Source organism: Eschrichtius robustus, chromosome 4 (genome assembly GCF_028021215.1).
Source record: "Eschrichtius robustus isolate mEscRob2 chromosome 4, mEscRob2.pri, whole genome shotgun sequence".
Taxonomy (NCBI): domain Eukaryota; kingdom Metazoa; phylum Chordata; class Mammalia; order Artiodactyla; family Eschrichtiidae; genus Eschrichtius; species Eschrichtius robustus.
Genome location: NC_090827.1, coordinates 88,283,011 through 88,304,707, shown reverse-complemented (window position 1 = coordinate 88,304,707; position 21,697 = coordinate 88,283,011). Strand labels below are relative to the sequence as shown.

At 38.1% G+C, this 21,697-nt stretch overlaps 2 protein-coding genes across 5 annotated transcripts in view; one reads left to right on the top strand and one right to left on the bottom strand.

Annotated features, from left to right (window-relative positions):
• Nucleotides 1-5,657, top strand: part of WDR19 (WD repeat domain 19) — an 83,836-nt gene extending 78,179 nt beyond the window's left edge. For all 3 annotated transcript variants that reach the window (XM_068543090.1, XM_068543089.1, XM_068543091.1), the window contains exon 37: nucleotides 5,389-5,657. The gene's annotated coding sequence lies outside the window, so the exon portion shown is untranslated. The remainder of the gene's footprint in view (nucleotides 1-5,388) is intronic.
• Nucleotides 5,658-7,045: 1,388 nt separating this feature from the next.
• RFC1 (replication factor C subunit 1) overlaps nucleotides 7,046-21,697 on the bottom strand; it is a 74,924-nt gene continuing 60,272 nt past the window's right edge. For both annotated transcript variants that reach the window (XM_068543092.1, XM_068543094.1), the window contains exons 18-25: nucleotides 17,354-17,449; nucleotides 17,133-17,231; nucleotides 15,449-15,603; nucleotides 15,205-15,322; nucleotides 12,762-12,907; nucleotides 11,160-11,373; nucleotides 9,457-9,648; nucleotides 7,046-8,430 (exon numbers count right to left, since the gene is read on the bottom strand). In XM_068543092.1, coding sequence (XP_068399193.1) covers nucleotides 8,353-8,430; nucleotides 9,457-9,648; nucleotides 11,160-11,373; nucleotides 12,762-12,907; nucleotides 15,205-15,322; nucleotides 15,449-15,603; nucleotides 17,133-17,231; nucleotides 17,354-17,449 — 1,098 coding nt within the window. In that variant the 3' untranslated portion in view covers nucleotides 7,046-8,352. The remainder of the gene's footprint in view (nucleotides 8,431-9,456; nucleotides 9,649-11,159; nucleotides 11,374-12,761; nucleotides 12,908-15,204; nucleotides 15,323-15,448; nucleotides 15,604-17,132; nucleotides 17,232-17,353; nucleotides 17,450-21,697) is intronic.

Below are 21,697 nucleotides of genomic sequence, written 5' to 3'. Positions count from 1 at the left end.
CACACAGTTACAATTTTTTTTTAATTGAGAACTTTTAACATCTATTCTCTTAGCAACTTCCAAGTATACAGTGTTGTTAACTGTAATCGCCATGCTGTATATTACATCCCCAGGACTTAACTTGTAATTGGAATTTTATACCTTTTGACCACCTTCATTCTGCCCACCCCCATCCTCTGGCAACCAACAAATTGTTCTGTATCTATGAGTTCAGTGGGGTTTTTTTTTTTTAATTAAACATGTAAGTGAGATCATATAGTATCTGTCTCTTATTTCATTTACCATAATGCCCTCAAGGTCCATCCATGTTGGTACAAATGGCAGTATTTCCTTCTTTTTTATATGTTTATACACATGTATACATATACACCACATATTCTTTATCCAGTGCCATTTTCTTTATCCAGTATTAGTGGACACTTAGGTCATTTCCATGTCTTGGCTATTGTAAATAATGCTGTAATGAACACTGGGGTGCAGATACCTTTTCAAGGTAGTGATTTTGTTTCCTTCAGATAAATACACAGAAGTAGAATTGCTGGAACATATGGTAGTTCTATTTTTAACTTTTTGAGGAATCTCTATAGTGTTTTCCATAATGGCTGCATCAATTTACATGCCCACCAACAGTGCACAATGGATACCTTTTCTCCATATCCTTGCCAAGACTTGTTATTTCTTGTCATTTTGATAATAGCCATTCTAACAGGTGTGAGGTGATATCTCATCGTGGTTTTGATTTGCATTTCCCTGATTAGTGATGCTGAGCACCTTTTCATGTACGTATTGACCATATGTATGTTTTCTTTGGAAAAATGTCTATTCAGAGCCTTTGCGCATTTTTTTAATTGGATGTTTTTTTCTATTGAGTTGTATGAGTTCTTTATATATTTTGTATATTAACCCAAATTATCAGATGTATGATTTGCAAATATTTCTCCCATTCCATAGGTTGCCTTTTCATTTTGTTGATGGCAACTTCTTAGATTGATGTAGTCTCACTTGTTTATATTTGCTTTGTTGCCTTTGCTTTTGGTGTCACATACAAAAATACATTGCCAAGACCAATGTCAAGGAGCTTACTCTCTATGGTTTCGTCTAAGAGTTTTATGTTGTCAGGCCTTATGTTCAAGACTTTAATCCATTTTGAGTTAATTTTTGTGTATGGTGTAAGACAGTGATCCAGTTTCATTCTCTTGCACGTGGCTGTCCAGTTTTCCCAACACCATTTATTTAAGAGACTGCCTTTCCCCATTGTATATTCTTGGCTTCTTTGTCATAAGTTGACCATATGTGCACAGGTTTATTTCTGGGCTCTCCATTCTCTTCCATGAATCTGTGTGTCTGTTTTTATACTGATACCATACTGTTTTGATTACTATAGCTGCATAATATAGTTTGAAATCAGGAAATGTGGTGCTTCCAGCTTTGTTCTTTCTCAACATTGCTTTTTGGCTGTTCAGTGTCTTTGTCGTTACATACAAATACTAGGATTGTTTGTTCTATTTCTGTGAAAAATGCCATTGGAAATTGACAGGAATTGCATTGAATCTGTAGATTGCTTTGGGTAGTGTGGACACTTTAACAATATTAATTCTTCCAATCCATAAGCATAGAAAATCTTTCCATTTATTTATATCTTCAGTTTCTTTCATCAGTGTCTTATAGTTTTTCAGTGCACAGGTCTTTCACCTCCTCGGTTAAATTCACTCCTAGGTATTGTATTCTTTTTGATGCAATTGTAAATAAGATTGTTTTCTTAATTTCTCTTTCTGATAGTTCATTATTAGATAACAACAGATTTTTGTATATTGATTTTGTATCCTGCAATTTTGCTGAATTTATTAGTTCTAACAGCTTTTTTGGTGGTCTTCAGGGTTCCCTATATATAATATGTCATCTGCAAACAGCGACAGTTTAACTTACTCCTTTCCTATCTGAATGCCTTTTATTTCTTTTTCTCGCCTGAAGGCAAGAGTGACATCCTTGTCTTATTCCTGATCTTCGAGGAAAAGCTTTCAGCTTTTCACCATTGAGTGTGATAGCTGTGGGCTTGTCCTATATGGCCTTTATGATGTTGAGGTATGTTCCCTCTATACCCACTTTTGTGAAAGTTTTTATCATGAGCAGATGTTGAATTTTGTCAGACGCTTTTTCTATATCAAGATGATCATGTGATTTTTATCCTTCATTTTGTTAATGTGGTGTATCATCTTGATTGATTTCTGGCTGTTAGACTATCCTTGCATTCCTCCAATAAATCCCACTTGATTATGGTGTGTGATTCCTTTAATGTATTATTGAATTCAGTTTGCTAATATTTTGTTGAGGGTTTTTGCAACCGTGTTCATCAGAGATATTGGCCTGTAATTTTCTTTCTTGTAGCTTCTTTGTCTGGTTTTGGTATCAGAGTAATGCTGGCCTCATGGAATGAGTTTGGAAGTGTTTCCTCTTCTGTTTTTTTGGAAAAGTTTGAGAAGGATTGGTATTAATTCTTCTCTAAGTGTTTGGTAGAATTAACCAGTGAAGCCATCTGGTCCTGGATTTTTGTTTGTCAGGTTGTTTTTGATTACTGATTCAATCTCCTTGATAGTAATTGGTCTAATTTTCTATTTCTTCATGATTCAGTATTAGAAGGTTGTATGTTTCTAGGAATTTATCCGTTTCTTCTAGGTTGTCCATTTTGCTGGCATTATAGTATTTCGTAGTAGTCTCTTTTGTATTTCTGTGGTATCGAATGTAATAATCTCCTCTTTCATTTCTGATTTTGAGTCCCTTTTCTTGGTGATTCTAGCTAAAGGTTTGTCTATTTATCTATCTTTTGGGGGAAAAAAAATAGCTATTAGTTTTATTGAACTTTTTTTCTATTGTCTTTTTAGTCTCCATTTCATTTATTTCTGCTCTTTGAGATTTCCTTCCTCTACTAACTTTGGGCTTAGCTTGTTCTTTTTCTAGTTCCTTAAGGTGTGAAGTTTATTTGAGATCCTTCTTGTTTCTTAATGCAGGTGTTTGTTTATTGTTATGAGCTTCCTTCTTAGAAACTGTTTTTGTTGCATCCCAGAAGATTTGGTGTGCTGTATAGCTGTACCTCAGTATTCGTGGGGGATTGGTTCCAGGATCCCTAGTGGACACCAACATCCACGGATGCTCATGTCCCTTATATATAATGGTGTAGTATTTGAATATGACCTATGCACATCTTCCCGTATACTTTAAATCATCTCTAGATTACCTACATTACCTAATACAATGTAAATGCTATGTAAATAGTTGCCAGCATGTAGCAAATTCAAGTTTTGCTTTTTGGAACTTTCTGGTACTTTTTTTTTTCCTGAATCTTTTGATCCATGGTTGGTTGGATCTGTGGATATGGAACCCACAGATATGGAGGGCCAACTCTATTTCCATTTTCATGTGTCAGGTATTTCTTTTATTTCTCTTTTGATTTCTTCTTTGACCCAGCGGTTGTTGAGTAGCATGTTTGAATCTCCACGTATTTGTGAATTTTCCAGTTTTCTTCTTGTAATTGATTTGTAGTTTCATACTTTTGTGGTCAGAAAAGATGCTTGATATGATTTCAGTCTTCTAAATTTATTAAGACTTGTTTCGTGGCCTTACGTATGATCTATCCTGGAGAAATGTTCCATGTGTGCTTGAGAAGAATGTGTATTCTCCTGCTTTGGGATGGAATGTTCTGTAAATGCGTTAAGTCCATCTGGTCTAACATGTCATTTAAGACCAGTGTTTCCTTATTGGTTTTCTGTCAAATGAAAATCTATTCACTGATGAAAGTGGGGTAATGAAGTCCCCTCCTATTACTGTATTGCTCTTTCTCCCTTTAGATATGTTAATAAATATTTGCTTATATTTAGGTGCTGCTAATGTAAATAAAAAATACTTACAAACGTTATATCCTCTTGTGGATTGATCCCTTTATCATTATATAATGGCCTTCTTTGTCCCTTCTTACAGTCTTTGTTTTAAAGTCTATTTTGTCTAAGTATAGCTACTCCAGCTTTCTTTTGGTTTCCATTAGCATGGCATATCTTTTTCCATTCCTTCACTTTCAGTCTGTGTGTCCTTAAAGCTGAGTGAGTCTCTTGCAGGCAGCATATAGATGGATCTTGGGTTTTATCCATTCTGTCTTTTGATCAGAGAATTTATAATTATATTTAAAGTAGTAGGGACTTGCTGCCATTTTGTTCATTGTTTTCTGCTGTTTTGTAATTCCTTTGTTCCTTTCTTCTTTTCTTGCTCCTTTTTCTCTTTTTGTGATCTGACAATTTTCTGTAGTCATATGCTTAGATAGAGTCCTTTCTCTTTTGTCTACCATAGGTTTCGCTTTGTGGATACCACGAGACTTACATAAAATACAACAGCCTGTTTGAAGTTGATAACAACTTAAGTTCAAATGCATTTTTACTCTCACCATCCACATTGTTTGTGATGTCACAATTTATATCTTTTTATCTTGTGTATCCATTAACAAATTATTATAGTTATTTTTACTATTTTGTCTTTTAACTTTCACTCTAGATTTATAAGTACCTACCAACCATTACAACATTAGATTATTCTGAATTTATGTATTAAACTTTACCTTTGAGATTTACAATTTCATATATTTTCATATTATTAATTAGTGCCCTTGTGTTTCAGCTTAAAGAAGTAAGTAAGTCCCTTTAACATTTCTTGTAAGGCCAGTCTAGTGATGATGAACCTCTTTAGCTTTTCCTTGCCTGGAAAACTTCTTCCTCACTCCTTCAATTTTGAAGGATGGCTTTCCCAGGTAGAATATTCTTGGTTGGCAGTTTTATTCTTTCAGCACTTTGACTGTATCAGCAGGCCACTCTCTTCAAGCCTGCGAAGTTTCTGCCAGAAGAAGAATCTGCTGACAGTCTTATGGGGGGGGGGGGGGGAGGGGGTTCCCCTGTACATAACAAGCTGTTTTCTTTTGCTGCTTTTAAGACTGTCTTCTTGTCTTTAACTTCTGGCAGTTTAATTATCACTTGTCTTGGTATGGGCCTCTTTGGGTTGAGTTGCTGAGCACTAACTTTGCACTTTCTCATCCTTCTCAGTAAGGTGGCTCTTATCATCATCCTCACTTTATATACAGAGGTTCAGCAGCTTGCCCATACAGTTTTAGTCGGCGGAAAAGCCAAGACTGAGACTCAATTACAGACTGGAAATTTCTTTCTTACTTGAATGTAGTGATCCTGCCCCACATTCCAGAAATGAGCAAAACTAATATCTGCTTTATTATGCTTGGCTTTATTACTAAATGCTAGTAGTTACGTGAAACCCTTCTAAAAGCAGATGGGTGTTTGTTTTTTAGTTTGTTGTCCTTTCGAGGTATTATGGTCCTGAGGAGATACCATTTTTCCACAGGAGGCTGTGTTTCTACCCCTGGCAGATTTCAAGATGGTCCTTCCTGAATACAGAAAAAACAAGGTCACCACTTTCAACCGCTGTAGAGTGGCAAACAAACAAACAGTGACACGTAACATGCTGTTTATTATACTCTGTATGTTTCCTCTTCTGAGTCTTACATATTCTATGCTCTATACTGTTAATAGTAACCTATGACATAACTGTAAATATTCAGCTTTTTGATATCTTTTTTCTATTTTGAAACACCTACTTTAAAATAAACTTATTGATGAGATATTTGTAATGTTTTCCCAGACTTAAAGACAGAAAAAGAAATAAAGGAAGATAGCTTTAAACCATACCGTGAAGTTTGGGCCGCACAGATATTAACAGTGTTAAAAAGTTCGAAGTGAGTGAGAGGCTTACACAAATCAAGGCTATTTAGCAGAATCAGTCTGAGAATAAAAACATCAAAAATCAGTAAAATCAGCATTTTTAAAGAATGACACTATAAGCTTATGTTTCTTGAGTCATCATACTAACTACGTAGTATGGAATTCCTGTCACAAGATTAAATCATTTGACTTCCCCTGAAGACGTACATTATTCAGAATCTTCCCCAAGGTGGTCGGAGGGTTCCTTTCCCATGTCACACACACCCAATACTATACATATCAGTATATATGCTTCCTTGCCATCCAAAGCCAAAGTACCAAAGTCTGAGCAGCTGACAGAATCATGTAGCCTAACTCTGAGTGTATCATCAGATGATATGATTTTACAGTATAGCCACCAGCATTCTGAGCATTACAGAGGTACCTAGAAGCCTAGGGTAGGACCCAAAGTGCCAATAAAGTTTTACAGCATCCAGGTATCCGTATGCATGCCTCCAGCTTTATGTTTTTCCTTCCCAAAGGCTGGCTAGAGGCCCTGGCCTTCCTAAGTAAGTGATACAAGTCATTACCATTAAACCCACCCGTGGTCCCTTTGTTTTGTGTTATCACTTGAGGGATGTTGTAAGGTTACAGGAATAATAAGAGCCATAGGCACTTGGGATCTGTAAGGGTAAGCACATTATATTTTGGGAGTTAGTTATGGGCCTTAGACATTCACTAATGAGCATAATTGTACCAGAACTTATTTAGGAAGATACTCCTCCTAGTACACATAACTATGTGCTCCTTATTAATAATAACTTCAAGAGGCCCAATAATGTTGCTGTAAATAATACACTGATTGATAAAACTTAAAAAATGAAGGATGAAGTAGTATTAGTAATAAAGTAGTAGTTTGTTATAGACTACCAAATGGCCAAGACTCAATGGATCGCAAAGAAAGCATGTATACAGTTTTATGCTGCAAGGATGATGTGAGGCATCCAGTGGCTCCAATAAGGATTTACTGGTTGCTCCAAATCATAATGAACAAGTAAAGGACACTATCTGTTGTTCTGGCTGCAAGGAGATTACAGTCCCTTTCCTGGGAAGCATAGAGCAAGTAGGCAGATGTGACTTGCATATCAAAAAGCAATAGAAATGGAAAAATACACATAAGAAATTTATGCTCACCCCACTGGTGAGGTGAGGCAGTCGTCAATCAAGAAAATCTTCACTGAAGCAGAAGTTTCAAGCAGGGCTTTTAACAAAGAGAGGGACGTGGCTTAGTAGGCAAAGGCTTAAGGCAACATTTTATTCCCATAATGAACTTAATCTACATGAAAGACATTTTACACACCGGTAAATACATTTTAAATGTCTCAAGACCTTCCTCTCACCTCCCAAACAAGACTATCAGTTCCTTAAAGGCAGGGAACAGAATCCTGATTTTACATTCCTTTTAGCACATACCTCGAAGAAGCAGCACATACCCTTGAGCATTTACTGACAAGATTAAAGAAATTGCTAGACACCCAAATTCCAGACTAGTTCCACAGCCTCAGGCCCCTCAACAAGCAGTTACAGGTACAATCTGAAGTTCCAGTAGGGTTTGTGGAATCTGTCAGGACAGAACTGGATCCCTCAGGGACAAAGTAAACAAAAGCCAGTGTTCATTTAGTCCCAAACCAGAGTGAGGATAAGAGTTTGACCCAGCCTAGGCCCCACTGGTTTTAAACTAATGAGTTGAAACTCTGGAAGGCTAGGAACGTCTGACAATCTTTCTGCAGCCACAATACCCTCTAATAATAACAAACAGGCCTCTCCACGAAATTCTGTTCACACCAGAGGTGTGGTTGACACTCATAGGGGTAATGAACTTGGGAATTACAGAGTTCTGACTCTTCAACTGCCAAAGTTATGTTTCACAGAACAGGTTAGTAGGAATACAGTTAGCTTTTGTATCCAATCATTTGCAAATTAATAAGGAAAAAATATACCAACATAGTATCTTACTGTACAAGATGACAATCTTAAGAATTTGTACATGTATCATGTGAAACATTTTTATTTCTAATTTCTATTTTGCAAGATATTTGACAATGTACAAAGAATAACCAGTTCTAGGTGGTGATTGTTTTGTATTTTGATTTATTTACAAAATTTCTCCACATAATAGTAACTAACTACTCTTTTTTAAAAATCGGCATTGCTCCTATAATGGCCCTTAGGATAAATTCTTAAGCCTACAAAAGCCGCCTTAGTACCTCTGTTCCCAGACATATTACTGTTAACTAAAAAAAAATCTGACTCCAAAGCCCACATGTAGTTTCTAATTCTGAATATACAGTCATTTTGAAGTACAATCTCATTAGATTGACAGGGGACAGTGGAGGACCCAAGCAGTCCTATCAACCTCTATAAGAGGTGTACATCAGCCTACTGTTTACATCCTTCTAGCTGTACCACCGTTTATTTGTAATGGGACCATGAGGTTGCCCCATTACACTAAAACATGGTTCCTTTGGAAAAACAAGGCATTCTCTAAGACCAGCTAGACTGGTCAGCAGGTTGAGTAAAAAGTAGCGGTCAGAAGTGAAAAATGGTTTCATTTCTTTGAACTTTTTCCTTTTCCTTTTCTGGACTCTTTTTCTGATTTTGAAGGCTTTGAAGATTTTGTCTTTTTCTGTTGGGAGGGAAAGATGCACAAAATAGTTAGTAGCTGTGTTTATGAGTAAATGAAATAAGTTCATCTCTACAATAAATCAAATCTTTACCTGCAACTTAATAAAGAAGAAAGGTTGCAAACACCTAGATCTTGAACTACGGCTACCCCCGATGAGCTTACTAATAACAACTGGCTAGCTGTAGCTCTGAACTATTGGAAAGCTATTTAGACTCTAGAACTAGGATATGTTCCCCAGAACACCGATATATTTAGGAAAGGCAAAATAAGCAAGAGATAATTTACACACACGGTAATGTTTTCATGAAGAATTTCCTTTTCTTTCAGTTTCAGATTAGAGATCCAAACACACTCAGTTTGAGCAGGGGAGGGAGTAGACTTCTTACGTCTGCACAAGACTAGAGAGAGCCACACTGGAGAAGGCCACTATTCCCACCCCTGCACATACAAAACAGAATCGAGGGGCAAGAATGATAAACGCGCACACACTCAGGACAGAAGAGGATACAAACTAGATTCCTTTGCCTCAGCCAATGGTAAACAGGGGGCTGACACCATAAATGATTTTAATCCTTCCTAGCAAAAGATGAGGATGTTTTGCCCTGGGAAACTTCTATGGGCAGTTCAACAGCTGTAGCAAAAAATCAATAACAGAAAGGAGAAATGGTTTCATTCAAAATGCTTTTCTTGATTATGCTATGAAAATGTGTCTGTGGGTAAAGCACACACCAATGGCAAATAAAAAAAAATAGTCCTTTTTCCAACAGAGCATATGACCATCAATATGATGGCCTATTTTTTTTGCTGTCTTGCTCTTCCACTGTTACAAGAAGCTGACTGTTTATAAGAATGAAATCTACACCTTCTTCACCCTCGGAACTGTGATGAACACAAAAAAAAGTATTTTTGGCTTCCTCTGTTACTTGCTAAACAGGCTCTGAATAATTTCAAAAGGCAAGTTATACAGAAGATAAGCTATTTTGAGGGAGTACCATAGCTTCTCCTATTTGCAGATGAAAATACTACCTTGATCATAGCATCAGTTTCCAAAGTATCCTGGTCTTTCTCATCAGATTGAGAGTCATCTTCATTTAACTCTTCATTGTATTCAGAATCCAGCGCTGGGCCTGTGCTGTGTCTGTGTATCTTTACTGCCTGGAGTGAATACGGAATAAGGTGGACTTCCTTATTGTAAGCTCTTGTGAAGGCTGCTTTCACCTACACAAAAGGAATAGAGGGAGGTTTTTAAAACTCTAACTGCCAAACAACCCCTTTAAACTCTGTAGGCCTAGAGGCTCTGAGAGACCCTAGGAGCCCCTTGAAATTGTTTGTAAAATATGTATGCATGTACATGTAAGTATATCTATATGCATTTTCCTATGGAGAAGTTCCATATTTTTCATGACATTCTTAATAGAGCCATGACTCAAAAAGTAAGAATCAGTATTTGGGAACATTAGGCAGATTTTTAAAAGTCACTCTAAGTGGGTGCTTCCCTGGTGGCGCAGCGGTTGAGAATCCGCCTGCCAGTGCAGGAGACATGGGTTCGAGCCTTGGTCCGGGAAGATCCCACATGCCGCGGAGCAACTAAGCCCGTGTGCCACAACTACTGAGCCTGCGCTCTAGAGCCCACGAGCCACAACTACTGAGCCCTTGTGCCACAACTACTGAAGCCCGTGCGCCTAGAGCCCATGCTCTGCAACAAGAGAAGCCACTGCAATGAGAAGCCTGTGCACCGCAACGAAGAGTAGCCCCCGCTCACCTCAACTAGAGAAAGCCCGCGCGCAGCAACAAAGACCCAACACAGCCAAAAGTAAATAAATAAATAAACTTAAAAAAAAAAAAAAAAAGTCACTCTAAGTCATCAATTTTTTCTATTCAGTGTTCTCTGCAGTTCTACAAAGTGACAAGCGAAGTTAGTCAGTGAGCCAATAAATCAAAAAAGGCTTACAATAAAGTACAAGTTAAAGTTGTCCTTTAATTACCACAAAATATATAAATTACTGTTACCACAAAAATAGGCTATTTCAAAATACTAAGTAACTTGAAAAGCCTTAACCTCAAGCTTCTAAACCTAACTGTAGAATTAGTCCACAAATTCTAACAATGGATGTCTGTTGTGAGAATTTACCTATAGTCATACCCGTAGTCAGGTCAAAATTCTAGAGAAGGCAAGCCACAGAGAACATGCTTCTAGAACAGCACCAAGTAAACAAGCACAAGGGTGACATATTAGATATCACAAACTCATTTATGTCACTTTAGTTTTTTCATGTTCACTATATAAAGTAGGGGATACATTACTACATAATAGATTGTCCAACTGTAATAAATACACTAAAACACAGATTAGGCAGACTAGAAAAAGTCTAAAAATGCTCAGCCAGTAAACACTTCTTTTCATAATGCATTACCACCACCTCACTTTTACTTCCCCAGGCTCATCTGCCTACCCTTGTAAGGAATACATCTACATTTGCTCCTCAGATTTCACACCTTGCTTTTCCACGCAGGATAAGGCAAAGATAAAACTATAAATTATAAAAGTCAAATCCCAAAGTCTACTCTTAATATTGTACTCAAATAGTATCTTTGGAAAGCACAGACCATAAGCAAAAAGCATTTAAGAAAAGAAATTAAACTTTTCAAAGCATCTAAAACATCTCTGAAGTACTCCTAGTACACGGTAATTACAAAGTGATGAAGAACCAGTGGGGTACACAGCTTACCTTGGGATCCAGCTTGGAGAAGGGACTAGGTCTGTCTCCCCAGCTGCTAATTTCCATGATATTCTCAAAGTCTTCTTTCATCAAATAATACGTGTCCATAAGAGCAACAACATCCTGTACTCCTTCTATCCCTTGTGAGGTCAAGGGCTGTACAAGTGCATCCCTTATATGTGACAGATAATCCACGTTTACAGTCCTTTTGCTGGAGTAAGTTCTTAAACCAAAACAAAAGAGATACACTGTAATCAATGGCAAACTACCACCAACTCATAGTTTGCTGGAGTTTAATCCACTTTTAATAATGTTTAATGGAATGCTTACTAAGGAACAGCCGGTGTAGGGAAAGCTTAGCACTACACCACTAGGGTAATGGATACATACCAACGTATCTACACAAATATAGTGGAAGCATCAAAGAGGCACACCCCAGGGCAAAGTGATACGTCACCTTGAAAAAGTGGTGGGCAGGGAATAGGAAAGGAGCTGAAAGGCAGGCCTTCAGCTTGAGCAATGAGAAGAGCAGGGGAAAAGAGCCCTTTCAAGCTTCTAGAGGCCACCTGTATCTCTTGGCTCATGGTTGCTTTGTCCATCTTCAAAGCCAGCAGTGGGAGCGCAGCTGCTGCCTACCTCCACCACTCTTTTTATTTATTTTTTTTTTGTAAAAACACTTATGATTACATTGGGCCCATCCAGATAATCCAGGGTAATCTTCCCATCTCAAGATGGAAATAAATTTGTCTTGTTTTAAGCCAGTAAATTTTGGCAATTTGCTACAGCAGCAATAGAAAAACTAACATGGGGTAGCAAAAAATTAAGACCCACACCATAGGCTACGAAGAGGGATCATAGTAGGAAGCAGAATTCTACAGGAACAGAAGAAAGGAACATCTCAGTTCAGTTTTAAACAAAAGTTAAGGTTAGACTAATATTAATATTCTCTCCAGGGACTAGAAAGGAAAATAAGATTGCTTAAGTAGTTCTTCATGGTTAAAAACGAATCCCTAAAGTTCACTTAATATTTGTGTGCAAGCACATTTCTAAGTTTCTAAACTGTAAAAAATTTAACCAAATAATAAGAATTTTTGAACTTCCTTAAACTTCTCCAAAGATACTGGTTTTCAATCATCTGAGTATCCACCTTCTGTAATATGCTAAACTGTATCCCCCTGTCCCAAATGACTAGGTCAGTTTACTATTAGGATAGGAGGCAAAAATTAGTTCATTTACTTAAATAGTTCCCTTTTTCCTACTAATTTATTTGGAGGCCAAGATATTATGTATGCCTACTAGTAATAGGCATAGTCACAATAACAATAAATAATAGCACTACCTCAGATTTATATAGCTTTAAAACTTATCTTAACATTATGGCACATCTACCATCTGGCTTTATTCTCCAAAGTATCCTTTTAAGTGATAAAACGAGTGTCATACTAATTACAGATAATAAAACTCAGGGCCATGAACTTATCCATGTTCATTTATCTAGTTAGTAATGAAATCAAAACTAAAACACAAATCTTTGTGACTCATGCTACCCTTATTAAAGGCTAAATATACGACCCTGATAAAATGCCACACATAGAGTAATACCCCGCTTACCTGAGACTCATATGCAGTGCTAGGTCCTGAACAATACGATCGTGTTTGCCCATAGATGAGTGCTTCCCCAACCAACTTGGGAAGGTAGGAAACTGGGTCATGTACCCCCTCATTAACTCTCCAGGAAGAACACTGGCATAAATGGCCTGAAAAAATTAATTGCAGTCCACAAGTTAAATTCAGTACTGAGTTAAGTTGCTTCTTTAGCAGCTGTTGGCTTCCAAGCAGTCTCCGGAAAATGCAGTAACATTGCCCCTGGTACCTAATTCCAAGATAGGCCCCTTCCCTCTCTCTCTCATCTGTTGGTGTGGGAAACTTCAACTTGAGAAAACAATTAATTGCAGTAAATGCCTTGGTCCCAAACATGTTATGGCCCTCACAGATCATCTTGCCAACCCAGACTCAGCCAACTGATCTCAACATACACCAGTTACCTCACAATGCCAGTGTTATAGAAAAAACTGTTTAAGAGGAATATGACTGTCTTCAACATAAGGTATCAATAAACCAGGTGGATCAAAGCATGGAAAATCTAATTAGGGAATCAAGTAAACTGGCACTTGAGAAAAGTTTTTTTTAAAGGTATCCTTGGATATCTTTTATATCCAGGGTTTTTACCTTTTTTTATATATATAAATTTATTTATTTTGGGCTGTGTTAGGTCTTCATTGTGGGCTTTCTCTAGTTGCGGTGAGCGTGGGCTACTCTTCATTGCGGTGTGCGGGCTTCTCATTGCAGTGGCTTCTCTTGTTGTGGAGCATGGGCTCTAGGTGTGTGGGCTTCAGTAGTTGTGGCATGCAGGCTCAGTAGTTGTGGCTCATGGGCTCTAGAGCACAGGCTCAGTAGTTGTGGCGAACAGGCTTAGTTCTCCGTGGCATGTGTTATCTTCCCGGACCAGGGCTCGAACCCGTGTCCCCTGCATTGGCAGGTGGATTCTTAACCACCGCGCCACCAAGGAAGTCCCAGGGTTTTCACTTTTTTAAAGGTTCGAATTACACATAAATCTTGTATCCTGCTTTGTTCTAATAATATTCTCTCATAAGTATTTTTTATATTAGATCATCTTTACAAGTAATTTTAAAGGCTGCATAATGTTCCATCAAGAGGATTTACCATAATTAATCAGACTCCTATTGCTGAACATGGAGATTTTCTCCCACTTCTTGCTATCAAAATTAATGCTTTAGGGCAGGGGTCCCCAAGCCCCAAGCCACGCACCGGTATCCGTAGGAACCGGGCTGCACAGCAGGAGGTGAGCGGCGGGCAAGCGAGCAAAGCTTCATCTGTATTTACAGCCGCTCCCCATCACTCGCATTACCGCCTGAGCTCCACCTCCTGTCAGATCAGTGGTGGCATTAGATTCTCATAGGAGCTTGAACCCTACTGTGAACTGTGCACGCGAGGGATCTAGGTTGCGTGCTCCTTATGAGAATCTAATGCCTGATGATCTGAAGTGGAGCTGAGGCGGTCCCATCACCCCCAGATGGGACCGTCTAGCTGCAGGAAAACAAGCTTAAGGCTCCCACTGATTCTGCATTATGGTGAGTTGTATAATTATTCCATTATATATTACAATGTAATAATAATAGAAATAAAGTGCACAATAAATGTAATGCGCTTAAATCATCCCAAAACCATCCCCCACCCACCACCACCATCCGTGGGAAAACTGTCTTCCATGAAACTGGTCCCTGGTGCCAAAAAGGCTGGGGACCCCTGCTTTAGGAAGTATTTTTGCACATTAAGCTCTTCCTGTGTTTAACATTATTTCTTCAGGATAAATTCTCATAGGTATAATTACTAGGTATAAAAAAAAAATGAACACTTTTAAAATGTAAGAGAAAGGAATCTGTAAAAGAAGAGTAGACCTCCAGAAGTCCCTTGCTTGTTAGGTCAATATTACATAAATATGCAAAACTCAAGAATAAATAACCAGTCTTAATTACGAAAGTCTGCAAAACTCTGTTTTGAGTAAAAGATATCAACCTAAATAAAGTACCCAATACAAAGCTGCCTCTGTAGCAAGGAAGAATAAAGAAAATCAGAATTCATATGTCAGAAAACTGGCTGCGGACCTGCCCTGGTTGCATTTCTTCAGGGATGAGCTACTTAGTAACAATCTGGGAGAGCCAAGAATGACAAAAAAGAAATGGATTCTTAAGGTAAAAGAGAGCAAATGAAACTCTTGACTCACATCTTAGTTAAGATCAAACTCTGACATTCCTATTTCCGTATGTCCATTTACATTAAAAACGTTGAAAAATAAGAGTAGATTAAGAAATAGACAATAGTGACCACAAGGTACTTTAATCTATAACATATTATATTTTTTGCCATTAAGAGCCATAATGTTTATCTGGTAATTCAAATAATTACAGGAGCTAAAAGCTATTTTGTTCTAACTAAAGCAGGGTCTGCGCTTTAAGGAAAGCCCTATGCTTACCTGTGTGGGCAGAAGACTCCAGTTTTGCTTATTCCGGATCTGACGGTCCACTAGGTCACCATCAGATATGCTGTCTGCTGCTCTGCTTAAAAGCATCAAGTGCTTTTTCATGTCACCCCTGCAGGAATAAACCAGTCCGAATTACACCACTGTCCACACTCCACACCCCTCCCTCCCAGGTATCTGGCCTTTGTAGGGCTGGGAGGGGTACTAATTCTACCCCTCACTAGCTCTGAACACTCACCCTGCGGCTACAGGCTTCACATGTATGTAGTTCTCCTGGACAAAGAGGGGTGCTATTGAATAATCATAAAAAAAGAGATCTAATTTGTCCACAAGTGACATATGAGCAGTCTCCTCTCCAGTTACAAACACTTTCCGGGCAACATCAAATGGGCCCTAAAAAGAGAGGACATACCTAGTAGAATGACCAATATCCAAAACACTGACAATGCCAAATGCTAGCTAAGATGTGTAGCAACAGAAACTCTCTTTCACTGCTGGTAGGAGTGCAAGATGGTACAGTCACTTTGGAAGACAGATCGGTAGTTTCTTACAAAACTAAATATATTCTTAACATACCATCCAACAACTCCGCTCCTTGGTATTTACCCGAGTGAACTGAAAACATATCCACATAAAAAGAAATGACTTACAAAGCCATGAAAAGATATGGAGAAACCTTAAACATATATTACTAAGTGAAAGAAGCCAATCTGAAAAGATGACATACTATACGACTCCAACTATATGACATTCTGAAAAAGGTGAAACTATGGAGACAGTAAAAAGATTAGTGGTTACCAGGGGCTGGGGGAAGGGAGGGATGAACAGGCAAAGCAAAGAGGATTTTTAGGGCAATGAAAGTATTCTGTATGATACTACAATGGTGGATAAAGGCCACTACATATTTGTCAAAACCCATACATAGAATGTACACCACCAAGAGCAAACCCTAATGTTAAACTATGGACTGTGGGTGATAATGGTCTGTCAGTGTAGGTCATCAATTGTAACAAATATGCCGCTCTGGTGGTGGGTGTTGACAGTGGGGGACATTATACAGGGGGATATGCAGGCAATCTCGATTTTGCTGTGAACCTAAAATGGCTCTGAAAATGTTTACTAATTTTTTAAAAAGAGGAAGGGAGGGGAAAAATACTGTTTAATCATTGCTCTAACAGTAATAATAAATTCTGACTGGTGACTAGGTGAAACAACACAGAGATAATTGATACAGACCTCTAGTTTCAGAGAGGTCATTTAAACTATAAGCCAACTGAAACAAGATTATTCTGAACAGTTCCAAAACCATTCAAAACATGAAATCCATACATAAGGGACTCTAGAAAGGCCATTTCATAACTACTGAGGCATAAAATTTCCCTTTCTCAAAATTTACAATTACATTGACAGTCCTTAAGGAAAAATTCATTTGAATTAGAAACACTTTTAGCAGCTGTCTATATCTCTTACTATAAATATCCATAGGTTCCATAGGTGTCTCAAGGAACTATAAGAACTATTTCAATTAAATTAATACTGGGGCTTCCCTGGTGGCGCAGTGGTTGAGAATCTGCCTGCCAATGCAAGAGACGCGGGTTCGAGCCCTGGTCTGGGAAGATCCCACATGCCGCGGAGGAACTCGGCCCATGAGCCACAATTACTGAGCCTGCGCGTCTGGAGCCTGTGCTCCGCAACGAGAGGCCGCGATAGTGAGAGGCCAGCGCACCGCGATGAAGAGTGGCCCCCGCTTGCCACAACTAGAGAAAGCCCTCGCACAGAAACGAAGACCCAACACAGCCATACATACATACATAAAAAGAATGTAAGCAGACAAGAATATCATTAAAAAAAAAAAAAAAAAAAAATTAATACTGACAGGAAAAGAAGGGCTTTGGCACTTAAGAAGTGGAAATTTATTTTACCAATTTGATATCCTTTTTGGCTCTATGAGAATCAGCCTTAGCCTGGTCATAGGTTAGTGCTTTACTTCGTGCACACCACATACTCAGATTGTGTAAAACCTGAAAGAAACACAAGTAAGACACTCTTAAGACAGGAAAATACTGCCAATCCCCATCCCCAAAACACTGAAGGCATCCATTCAAAATAATCATCAATGTTATATAATATATATCTAATTTACCTGTCTGATATCTTGATTGGCACCCAAAATTATTTCATTCATAGCTGGAGGGGGGATCTTTAAACCCTCTTTAAATGCAATAGACATCATAGCACCCTGAAATTGACAAAGGGGAATGAATCTTCAATGATTTTTTTTTAATTCATATAATCAGATTTTAAAAAAATATTTATCAGGTACTTTTAAAAACTGACCCAGAAAACACTTAAAAAATAAAATGACACTTTCCCAAGGAACATTATAAGTTTCAGTCTCCAAGCTTTGAAGATTGGAGATCTTATGGGGCATTTTTCTACAAAGCTTTCATCTGAAAAGATTTCCTCTTTATGATGAGGCTCTGCCCACACTTCCAATCTTCATGAGCTTGTAGAATTGTGGAACTGAAGAGCCGCTGTGGATCTTGGATATTACCTTTCCCAAGCCTCATATATCCCAGAAATCATATTTTCATTCACAGAAAGATAGACAAGACGAAAAGGCAGAGGGCTATATACCAGATGAAGGAACAAGATAAAACCCCAGAAAAACAACTAAATGAAGTGGAGATAGGCAACCTTCCAGAAAAAGAATTCAGAATAATGATAGTGAAGATCATCCAGGACGGTGGAAAAAGAATAGAGGCAAAGATCGAGAAGATGCAAGAAATGTTTAACAAAGACCTAGAAGAATTAAAGAACAAACAAACAGAGATGAACAAGACAATAACTGAAATGAAAACTACACTAGAAGGAATCAATAGCAGAATAACTGAGGCAGAAGAATGGATAAGTGACCTGGAAGACAGAATGGTGGAATTCACTGCTGCAGAATAGAATAAAGAAAAAGAATGAAAAGAAATGAAGACAGCCTAAGAGACCACTGGGACAACATTAAACACAACAACATTCGCATTATAGGGGTCTCAGAAGGAGAAGAGAGAGAGAAAGGACCAGAGAAAATATTTGAAGAGATTATAGTCGAAAACTTCCCTAACATGGTAAAGGAAATAGCCACCCAAGTCCAGGAAGTGTGAATCCCATATAGGATAAACCCAAGGAGAAACACACCGAGACACATAGTAATCAAAGTGGCAAAAATTAAAGACAAAGAAAAATTATTGAAAGCAGCAAGGGAAAAACGACAAATAACATACAAGGGAACTCCCATAAGGTTAACAGCTGATTTCTCAGCAGAAACTCTACAAGCCAGAAGGGAGTGGCATGATATACTTAAAGTGATGAAAGGGAAGAACCTACAACCAAGATTACTCTACCCGGCAAAGATCTCATTCAGATTCGATGGAGAAATCAAAAGCTTTACAGACAAGCAAAAGCTAAGAGAATTCAGCACCACCAAACCAGCTCTATAACAAATGCTAAAGGAATTTCTCTAAGTGGGAAACACAAGAGAAGAAAAGGACCTACAATAACAAACCCAAACATTTAAGAAAATGGGAACAGGAACATACATATCGATAATTACCTTAAATGTAAATGGATTAAATGCTCCCACCAAAAGACACAGACTGGCTAAATGGATACAAAAACAAGACCCGTATATATGCTATCTACAAGAGACCCACTTCAGACCTAGGGACACATACAGACTGAAAGTGAAAGGATGGAAAAAGATATTCCATGCCAATAGAAATCAAAAGAAAGCTGGAGTAGCAATACTCATATCAGATAAAATAGACTTTAAAATAAAGAATGTTACAAGAGACAAGGAAGGACACTACATAATGATCAAGGGATCAATCCAAGAAGATATTACAATTTTAAATATATATGCACCCAACATAGGAGCACCTCAATACAAAAGACAACTGCTAACAGCTATAAAAGAGGAAAGTGACAGTAACACAATAATAGTGGGGGACTTTAACACCTCACTTACACCAATGGACAGATCATCCAAACAAAATAAATAAGGAAACACAAGCTTTAATTGACACAAAGGACCAGATAGATTTAATTGATATTTATAGGACATTCCATCCAAAAACAGCAGATTACACTTTCTTCTCAAGTGCACACGGAACATTCTCCAGGATAGATCACATCTTGGGTCACAAATCAAGCCTCAGTAAATTTAAGAAAACTGAAATCATATCAAGCATCTTTTCTGACCACAACGCTATGAGATTAGAAATGAATTACAGGGGAAAAAATGTAAAAAACACAAACACATGGAGGCTAAACAATACGTGACTAAATAACCAAGAGATCACTGAAGAAATCAAAGAGGAAATCAAAAAATACCTAGAGACAAATGACAATGAAAACACGACGATCCAAAACCTATGGGATGCAGCAAAAGCAGTTCTAAGAGGGAAGTTTATAGCTATACAAGCCTACCTCAAGAAACAAGAAAAATCTCAAAACAATCTAACCTTACACCTCAAGGAACTAGGGAAAGAAGAACAAACAAAACCCAAAGTTAGCAGAAGGAAAGAAATCATAAAGATCAGAGCAGAAATAAATGAAATAGAAACAAAGAAAACAACAGCAAAGATCAATAAAACTAAAAGCTGGTTCTGTGAGAAGATAAAACAAAATTGATAAACCATTAGCCAGACTCATCAAGAAAAAGAGGGAGAGGACTCAAATCAATAAAATTAGAAATGAAAAAGGAGACGTTACAACACACACTGCAGAAATGCAAAGCATCCTAAGAGTCTATTACAAGCAACACTACGTCAATAAAATGGACAACTTGGAAGAAATGGACAAATTCATAGAAAGGTATAACCTTCCAAGACTGAACCAGGAAGAAATAGAAAATATGAACAGACCAATCACAAGTAATGAAATTGAAACTGTGATTAAAAATCTTCCAAAAAACAAAAGTCCAGGACCAGATGGCTTCACAGGTGAATTCTATCACACATTTAGAGAAGAGCTAACACCTATCCTTCTCAAACTCTTCCAAAAAATTGCAGAGGAAGGAACACTCCCAAACTCATTCTATGAGGCCACCATCAACCTGATACCAAAACCAGACAAAGATACTACAAAAATGAAAATTACAGACCAATATCACTGATGAATATAGATGCAAAAATCCTTAACAAAATACTAGCAAACAGAATCCAACAACACATTACAAGGATCATACACCACGATCAAGTGGGATTTATCCCAGGGATGCAAGGATTCTTCAATATATGCAAATCAATCAATGTGATACACCATATTAACAAAGTGAAGAATAAAAACCATATGATCAGCTCAATAGATGCAGAAAAAAGCTTTGGACAAAATTCAACACCCATTTATGATAAAAACTCTCCAGTAAGTGGGCACAGGGGGAACCTACCTCAACATAATAAAGACCATATACAACAAACCCACAGCAAGCATCATTCTCAATGGTGAAAAACTGAAAGCCTTTCCTCTAAGATCAGGAATGAGACAAGGATGTCCACTCTCACCACTACTATGCAACATAGTTTTGGAAGTTCTAGCCACGGCAATCAGAGAAGAAAAAGAAATAAAAGGAATATAAATTGGAAAAGAAGAAATAAAACTGTCACTGTTTGCAGATGACAAGATACTATACATAGAGAATCCTAAAAATGCCACCAGAAAACTACTAGAGCTAATCAATGAATTTGGTAAAGTTGCAGGATACAAAATTAATGCACAGAAATCTCTTGCATTCCTATACACTAATGATGAAAAATCTGAAAGAGAAATTATGGAAACACTCCCATTTACCATTGCAACAAAAAGAATAAAATACCTAGGAATAAACCTACCTAGGGAGACAAAAGACCTGTATGCAGAAAACTATGAGACACTGATGAAAGAAATTAAAGATGATACCAACAGATGGAGAGATATACCATGTTCTTGGATTGGAAGAATCAACATTGTGAAAATGACTATACTACCCAAAGCAATCTACAGATTCAATGCAATCCCTATCAAATTACCAATGGCTGGGGCTTCCCTGGTGGCGCAGTTGTTGGGAGTCTGCCTGCCAGTGCGGGGGACGCGGGTTCGAGCCCTGGTCTGGGAGGATCCTGCGTGCCGCGGAGCGGCTGGGCCCGTGAGCCACAACAACTGAGCCTGAGTGTCTGGGGCCTCTGCTCCTCAACAGGGGAGGCCGCGATGGTGAGAGGCCCGCGCACCGCGGTGAAGAGTGGCCCCCACTCGCCGCGGCTGGGGGGGGCCCTCGCACAGAGACGGGAACCCAACACAGCCAAAAATAAAAATAATAAATAAATAATAAATAAAAAATTAAAAAAAAAAAATTACCAATGGCATTTTTTACGGAACTAGAACAAATAATCTTAAAATTTGTATGGAGACACAAAAGACCCCGAATAGCCTAGGCAGTCTTGAGGGAAAAAAATGGAGC